Genomic DNA, 8918 nt, shown 5'->3' with positions numbered 1-8918 from the left:
GGGGAGGGGGGAGAAGGGGAGGGTAAAGGGGGGGGGGGGCATCAGGAGGTGGCTGAGGAGAGGGACGGGGAAGGGGCAGCCATGGCGAGTCTGGTGAAGAAAATAATCAGTACTGCCAAGGCTCCCGCTGCGATGGGGCCCTACAGGTGTGCCCCGGCTGGGGGTAGCGGGCTTTGCCCCGTGGGAGGCTGTGGGGTGGTTTTTGGGGTGGTTGTGGGGAGGCTGGGAGGCTGTGGGGAGGTTTTGAGGGGTTATAAGCGGGTTTTGGGGTGGGTGGACCTGTCCCTGGGAGTGGTGGGGCAGGGGGGGTCCCGGGACTCCCAAGGGGAGTGGGTCTGGGATGGCACCGGGAGCTTCAGCCCGCCCGCGGGGCTCCCTAAAATGTCTGCCTGGGAGGCACCGGGGGAGCAAAGTTCATAAACTTTAAAAATAATCCCCCAAAAGGCTTGTCTTTGCTACTTAAATCTGAAAACTTATTCCTGTAGACTTATGTCTAAGGTACTGAGGGAGTTTTACCGGTGTTTTCTAAGGGTTCCTAGTCACGCATTCAGGGCATGTTAGGCTTGGTTTCCCATTTAAACGCAGGCTCCTGAGGTTTTAAAACTTGTAGCATCCTGATGCCTCCAAAAGCACTATCTGTCTCCGTTCCTGTGAAAATGAACGCTCTGAACTTCAAGCTGGATGTTCCTGATAGGAATTGTAAAGACGGAAAAGTACCAAGGGTAGAGGCAGAGAGAGCCCCACGACCTAAAGGTTAACTTCTGGTGGAGGGCAGCCAGGGGCTCGGCATCGCTCCTACAGAGCACCTGGGACAGGGAGAGCAGCTCCTCAGCTACACACACACACACTGGCTTAGCCTTTAACATAGCCCTCAACTTCTGCTGTGGATTAACTGCACTCCTGTGTTCTGTGCTTCTTGGTACTTCTTAATGAAATACTGCTTCTTATTATGCAGCCTGTAACTGGTATGGTGGGTCTAACATCAATAAGTTTATCACTAACTTAGTTAATCGAGTTGCAGTCAACTTTTCAAAGTCCAGCGAGCAAAAATTGCACAAGAAAAAACTGCTGTGTCTCTGCTCTGAGCATGGGAACAGGGGAAGGAGGGCTTAATATAGAGGGAAGGTTTGGGGTCTATGGGCTGCGTTCCTGGTTCTGCTGCAGCCCTTCAGGGTGCTACTTCTACATATTTTGAACTCCCTTTATTAGGCAGCAGAGATACTATTCTTATATTAATCTACAACCCTTTGGGTAAAGACAACATGAATTTTTGCCTTTTTTTTTGTGAATTGTTACTGGTGTCAGTGAACAGAGTTAAGTGCAGAAGGGAAGTGAAAGTTGAGGAGCAGAGGACTCAGTAAGGTTGCTCCTGGTCTGGCAGAGGTATTGGAAGGCTTCAGCATGCTTTTTTTTTTTTTGCTCTCCCCAGTTATTCATGATTTGGGATTGTCCAAAGGTCAGTTAGGATAAATGTTTTGTGGTGTCATTTGCTTTATAATAAGCAAAAAAGATTATTCTTTTTTTTTTTTTTTCCAGAGAGCTAATATCTCCTTGTTGTGTGGTTCTCCACACAGGAAACAGAAACAAGAGCTTGTGGTCTGAGGGCCTGTTCCTCAAACAAAGCACGATGTGCTGAGAAAGAAAACAGTTAAAGAAGAATCTGTATTGTGCTCATGCACGCGTTTCCCATCTAGGCTGCATCAGCTAGGAAACTATTTCTTTTGCTAGTTTCTCTCAATGGTATAATTTTGTCTTATCCCAGTTTAGGTAGTTGCTGATGGCAGAGAATAATCACCATGTAAGATATGTTACTCCATCAGATAAATTACAGGCTTTTTTTCCATAATGGAATTGTAGGAGAATGTGGGACAGGGGTTTTTACCTGGACAGGGAAGATGGGAGTGATGGCATTGTTCAGATTGCTTAACCGTAATCATTTTACTGAGTCCCTAAATTAGGTTAGGCCCATGTAAAGTCAATGGATTGAGCAATTAAGAGATGTAGTAAAAACTGAAAGAATGGCTTTCTTTCTCCACTGACATAAAAGGGAAGCTAAGCTGCTAATGTAGGTAGTTCAGGGAGGTGCCTATCTCCAGTTTGTGTAACTTCAGGGGCTTGTTCAGCTGTTAGAACAATAAATTTTCTTGTGGAATGGGTAGAGATAAAAATGGTGTTGACACACCGTAAATGTTTTGAGAAGGCCCTTTCTTTAACTTCTTTATGAAATATTTTTAGCTATCAGCTGGAGGGATGTAAACTATGTCTCTTGCATAATTGATGGTTTAAGTCTTTGTTTTAATCTCTTAATTTTGTGGTAATTAAAGATGTTAATAATTGCTAACTCGACTTCATACCTGATGTTTACATAGAAATGGTTAGCAAACAGCTCAAATTCTGCAGTCTTCTGAGCTAACCCAGCCAGTGGGTCACTCAGGTTATGTGGTGCAAAGGAGAGGGATTGCTCTTTGGGATAGAGATACTCTGCCTCACCCCATCTATCTCCAGTGCTGTGTTAGTGTTGTGTTGCTGCACTCATCCTTTCCCGAGAACCAGGGTTTGTTAGCTCAAAGACAGAGCTATGCTGTCTTCCATGGGTGGTTCAGTCCCAGCTGAACCAAACTCTCACAGACTGTATGCACAGTTTATGTCCAAACTTGTGCACGTATAACCCGTGGCACCAAGCAGTGTGGTTTAGTGATGGAACTCAGCAGGTCAGACTTGATATTCTTGAAGATCTTTTCCAACCTAGATGGTTCTCTGATAACCCAGATTTCCAAGATATTACAAATGGCTGAAGAAAATGTGAAATGTGCTTACAAGGGAGTGCTTTTGAATAGTTAAATGTTTTTGGTGGGGAAGCTTTCAACATAAAATGTCTCTTCTGTTTTCAGCCAAGCGGTGCTTGTAGACCGGACCATGTACATTGCAGGACAGATTGGTATAGAGCCTTCCAGTGGGCAGCTAGTCTCCGGAGGTGCAAAGGAAGAAGCTAAGCAGGTAAGATGTGTTCTGGCAATAAACTTTTAATGGAGTTGGCCTGTGCTTTTTTAAATGTAGACTGATGAGAAATTGAAGAGTATTAGAGAGCACATTGCACATCCTCCAAGGTGAGGTAAAAGTAAGAAGTAATTTCATCCTTGTCGTTTTCCATCCAAGCAACTTGGAAGTCAAGGGAGGACTCTGTATTTCAAGTAGGAAAGAATCAATGTTTTGAACAAAGGTTTGACCCCAGTGGCTTGAGTGGGGGGGAAGATTTGTTTCCCCAGCAGCAAAGAAGCTGTGTGAGTAGTTAGGATGAGATTGAGCTGCATCCTGCATTCGCATGTAATGAATGGATGGGGGTTTATTAGACATTCCCTTTCATTAATTTACTTTTTAATCTATTTCAGTTTTTTTTCTTACCCACTGATGACTGTTGACGGCTTGCTGGGTGAACTACACATGGATCTGTAGCTAGATTACAACTCATGTTTACATACTTATCTAAATACAACCTTGCTGATATTTAAATATTTTTATCTTGTTTCTCATTAGGCTCTAAAGAACATGGGAGAAATCCTGAAAGCTGCAGGCTGTGATTATGGCAATGGTAGGTGCTGTTATGAGGATGGCAAACAAGTCATTATTTTCACATCAACTTAAAAAAAAAAAAGTGACCTCTAAAATAAAATAAAGCTTTTTGCTAAATATGCAGTTGTTATAAATAGCTATAAAGGGAAAAAAATCAACGTGCAAGTCTTTATGTGATGGGTATCAATGGGACACTACCTTTCCCCAGAGTTTCTGACCATAATACTAACTTTTTTTAATGCTAATTGAAGAAGCTCAGGTGTAGATAGAGCTGCAGTTGACTGCAGGCATTTTAAATGTCCTAGACATTACTTCTGGTAAAAGCAGGTCTATGTCTGTGGTGTTTGTGTTCTAGGCACTTTCATTACATTTTCTTTTGAAGCAGATTCTAATAGTGGAGCCAAACCAGGATTAATATTGGCTTAGGCAGTCATGAGTAAAAAAATTCTAGCATAGACTGTATCTTCAGACATTTTATGGACTCTTTTTGGCAGCAGCTACATATTTTTTTTTTTCCAACAGTTGGCTTACAATAGCTTTCTTAAATCAACCTGCTTCATCAGTTCAGTGCTTCTTAGAATTGGGCTTATAATGAAATTTAAAACGGATACTTTCAAAACAGGTCAGGAATATCTAATTTCTTAGAGTTTTATGTACTAGTTATTAAGATTTTTTTTTTAGGTATTTCTGTAGGTGGTAGCTCTAATGGTCAATATCTGTTTGGAAAACTCTTCAAAATGTTTATAGTATTTGAGGTACATTCATGGAATAAAAGCAAGAAACTCACAAAATAACTGCAGTTATGTAATTTCTAGTTGTGAAGACTACAGTTTTGATGGCAGACATGAAGGACTTCAATGATATTAATGATATTTACAAACAATGTAAGTAGAATTTTTTTTGTTTGTTTTACCAGTATGGCTTGTAGAACTAATTACACTCGCTGTAAGCGGTGTTTTAATGACTCAGATGATTTAGTTCCACATTCTTTGAGATTTCATGAGAAATACAACATTAAATCAAAGCAATTTACTTGCAAACACCCAAACAAGTACAGATGAATTTCATATGGACTCATGTCCTACCATCCCACTAACTTTTCATATGAAAATCAACCCTACAAGTTAATCTTCTTTTTGCTTTGATAGATAGTCTTTTTTTCCTAATATAATTCTGTTGTAGGCAGCCTTAAAATGCTTAATTTCAGGTTGTATATTTTTATTTCTTTAAAATCTCTATCTTTTAATAATTTCTGTGCTATTGTTATGGGACAAAGCTTGCTTATGAGGATGAGTCACCCTTCTGCACTGTGGAATACAAGAATAGTGCTGGGTTAAACAAACTGAATCTAAGCTGAAGTAGGTGATTTGTGAGCCATGTTGTGCAGAAGAATTTGGGAGGCTCTGCACATAAGTTCCTTATTTATGTAGGTTTGGATTTTAATTAGATAGTAACATCTGGTCCTGAATAAAGTCTTTTATTCATGAGCAATCGGTACAGTCTTCTGCATTTCAAGATGGAATTGTGTGTGTTTAAGTGGAGGAAAAACAGACCAGCTGGATACTTAGCTACTTGTTGCCAAACAGACCTCCTACCTGTTGTTCAGGAAAGCTGTTGTTGCTGTTCTTTGTGAGTTATTAACTTTGTTAGTGCAGGAGCATGAAAGTGCCATTTCTGAGCCTAGCGTAAACTCTCACTAGAAAAACTTATATTTAATTATGCAAATTCAGCTCATATCTTGACTGATAGCCTTTTCTTCCTGTTATTTTAGTATGCTTGAGCTCCGGGCCTAATTGGGAATGGAGGAGTAAGTCAGGGCCTATTTTGTCTGCCTTCCTTTGATATGAGCAAGGTTTACCCCTAGTAATTCTACACAAATCTGGGATCTTTGCTCATGACTCCTGCCACTGTTTCTCCTTCTTGCTCTGTCTGTGAAAGAGCCCTTTCCCATTCTCCAGTCTTTGCACTGGCTGATCACCATTCTGGTTCAATATTGCTGTTTCAGACAAGTTGGTGTCAAACCCATGCAGTGTCAGCAGAGTGCAAGTTATCTCTGTCCACTAGATCATAATTGAAGCTGCCTTCTTGATGATGAACAGTAGCTTTTTGAGATGCTAGAACAGTCAGTGATATAATAATATAAAAAAAAAAAGGATGTGGGTGGAGAAGAAAGCTGGGACAGAAGCTTATCTGTCTTGTCTAATTGAACCTGAAACCATTCTAGTGACTGCATTTTATACAGATGACTTAAAACCGTGTGGTTTATCAAGCAAAGGTAAATGATTAGTGGATGGTTTTGTTTCAATTACAGTTTTCAAGTCCAATTTCCCAGCCAGAGCAGCCTATCAAGTTGCAGCTTTGCCAAAAGTAAGTGTCACTTCAAGTACTTCTGAAACATTATGGCAACTTTTCTTCTTCTGTAATAGCTTCAATTATGATTGTTTTATTGAATAAAGTAGTATTTTCTTTTAAGTATACTGGTCTTATTCCCCCATACAAGAGTTCTGAAATGAGATACCTTGCTCTGTAATGGAAGATGGCTACAACTGTAGAAGTAAGGGTTCCTGGTATGTAAGGAAGAGTAAAGTGAATTTTCAGTGTTAACATTGCTAAATCAGTAATACCACTGTCAGAAATATAATCCCCTTAAAATGTCGCTCTTTGTTCCTATCAGGTCATGTTATATATCCAATTGCTCCGTAAAATAGATACTTTAAATTCCTAATATGTTTCTTTATTGCTGTCTCACAGGGTGCCCGAGTTGAGATAGAAGCGATTGCCATCCAAGGACCCATCCAGGATGTTTCAGCCTCTCTATAAGGAAAGGCTGAGTATCCTACACCTAGGACAGGTGCTTTCTTCCAGATTGTGGCCTTGTGGTCTATAAAATACAAGCTTGTATAAAATACAAGCTTACCCAGAAACGCATGGAAGCACTGCTAAAATCCATTGAGCCTGGTTGTAGAGCAGGGGCCTTATGTTGTGATGGTGACAAGGTATTCAGATACTAAAGTACTCATTTTAGATGGATGTATGACAGTTACGCTGTGGGTGATCTGGACATGGAAAACTAATGACTTGTAACAGTAGGTTTTTAGTAATTAATTTAAATAAGAAGAAGGTCAGAAATGAAAAATAGTAGAATACTTGAATTAGTATACATTTTCACTTCTGTGTTTTGGAGAATTCTGTTGTATTAACTTCTAAACTATCTTAAACACTTTCTTTACAGAATAGATTAGTGTTGGAACTTACTCACATTTTGTTTATAAAGAAGTGATTTCTTAGGAGGGTGAATATTCATTTCAGAAAGAAGAAAATAATGCTTCTCTGAAGTAATGTCCTCATAGTTGTAAATCACCTGCAAATTAATCCATTCCTGCAACCTTTTTCATAGTCTTTCTCATACTAATTCAACTTTTACTATATTGTGGTGAGGGGAAAAAAGAAGACATTCCAATTGTACGAGGGAAAATATCCTGTTTAATGACAATAAATGATAATTATATCTTTAAAAATGTGCTTGTCTTTTCTAGGAACAAACTTTTTTGTTTTCCTGATAATGCTTTTATGCTCTATTACAAAGTAAGTCCTGATTTTGCTTCTTCAACAAGAAATTATAAACCTATTCTTTTGGTTTGAGTTATCTATCACCTAATAGCAAAGGATGAAAAATAATCCTTTAAGACAAAGTTTTCTGCTACCATGGCATTACAGTTCTTGGCATTTTTCTCTCTGTCATTAAGAACAGAAGCATCTGTTTTGTGGGGTGTTTAAGCAATACTGGGAAGTCAGACTGGTTATGTTAGTAAGTTACTCCATCCCTCTGCATTCATCTTTTATCTAAGCCAGTAGAAATGAATACCATGTTTTTATAGAACTGCTTTGAAAAGTCAGCTACTTCATTGTAGAGATGGTCCCCTGTCTTCCCCCGCAGCCATGTATCTAAACACAATATTGGTTTATTCAGGGTAAATGAATATATGTTCTGTTTGCTATCTGATTTATCAAGCAATAACCTTAGAAAAGTACTGGACTCTTCTGCATATAAACTTTCTACACGTTTTAGAAATTTTACAAATAAAAGCTATTAGTTGTGGTTCTGCTCTTTCTCTCTCTCCTTCCTTGGCTATACTACTACTATCTTTTATATTCCACATCTAACTTAAGCAATGCCACCTAAGCATAAACAGTAATAGATGTTTTCATGTTAGTACCAGATACTTTCTGACAATTTTCTAAGAAACAGAAAATGAAGCAACATCTTGTCAGTTAAGAATAATGTTACTAAATTTGGTTAAATTTAACCCAAATTTATTTAAACAGATTCCCAATTTATATTTGTTTCTTTGTTACAGCTTTACTCACATATCAGTACTTAACTTTTTTGTTGCAGATTATTTCCCCAAGCAGATTGCAATAGTGTTGAACGTGATCTAAGTTTAGTCTTAGGTAATAGCAAGAGTTATCCCTTATTACCTCTCACAACATTCTTTACTGTGACACCTGCCTGCTTTACTTGTGCTGTGTTGCCTCTCTGCCAATCTTAAACCTAACACTAGATGGCAGTATGTATGTAGTTATTTAATTGTTATTTTTTTATCTTTCCTGCTGCTGACTGGTACAAAGGGATGTGAATATACCATTGCTGTCTCCAGTAAGGTATACACTGAGAGTGAAATGTAAGTGAAGCACCCCAAAAAAATGCACGCTGGATGGAACTAGTAAGAGTCAATACACCATTTCCATTAAAAATGGTTGTATCAGTAAGGAAGGAAAATTCTGCAAACAGCCAGGAATTAAAATTCACTTTTAGCTATAAGATCATCTAGCTTTTAGCTGAACTCCAGTTGCATGGCTTCTTGAATGTCTCAGACTTAAATGTATCCTTCAGGTACACAAAATCTTGAATAACAGAGGTAAACTTTTATTTAAAACTGTAACAGCAGTTCTTAACATAAAATCAACTTTCCACAGACATGTTTAAAACTTTTAATTTTTTAAGAAGAATTATATTTCTTGATTCTATTTTTTAAATAAAAAGGCAAAGCCCCATAATTCTCTAATATGAAAAGCAAGTATTGTGGATATCTCCTGTTCAGCAAAGTATAAAATATTTAAGAAATCTTGTTCAAAGTGGAACTAAGTTAAACAAAGGCTTTTTTTTTTTGTTTGTGGGACTGCGCTGCTAGCATGAAAAATAGGAAGTTGCTATTCAGCCTGTGACAGTAATTTCACCATTTAAAGTTTGTTTCAATCACATGTAACTTTAGAGAGGAAAAATAATTAAAAAAAAAAAATCTCTGGTTCCATTCTGGTTTCATAAAAGCAAAGCAATTCTTAATTTT

At 38.4% G+C, this 8918-nt stretch overlaps 1 protein-coding gene across 2 annotated transcripts; it reads left to right on the top strand.

Annotated features, from left to right (window-relative positions):
* The first annotated feature begins 2 nt into the window (after window positions 1-2).
* RIDA (reactive intermediate imine deaminase A homolog) lies at window positions 3-7088 on the top strand. Of its 2 annotated transcripts, XM_068672335.1 has the most exons (7): window positions 3-146; window positions 2892-2997; window positions 3535-3589; window positions 4386-4454; window positions 5882-5937; window positions 6322-6421; window positions 6803-7088. In XM_068672335.1, exons 1-6 carry the CDS (start codon window positions 82-84, stop codon window positions 6388-6390), a joined length of 420 nt encoding a protein of 139 aa, XP_068528436.1. In that variant the 5' UTR covers window positions 3-81; the 3' UTR covers window positions 6391-6421; window positions 6803-7088. The 2 variants fall into 2 exon arrangements, with proteins under 2 accessions (XP_068528436.1, XP_068528435.1); XM_068672334.1 differs by having other exon boundaries at window positions 6322-7088.
* Window positions 7089-8918: the final 1830 nt, after the last annotated feature.

Source organism: Anas acuta, chromosome 2 (assembly GCF_963932015.1).
Source record: "Anas acuta chromosome 2, bAnaAcu1.1, whole genome shotgun sequence".
NCBI classification, from domain to species: domain Eukaryota; kingdom Metazoa; phylum Chordata; class Aves; order Anseriformes; family Anatidae; genus Anas; species Anas acuta.
This window is presented reverse-complemented; position numbering and strand designations above follow the sequence as displayed.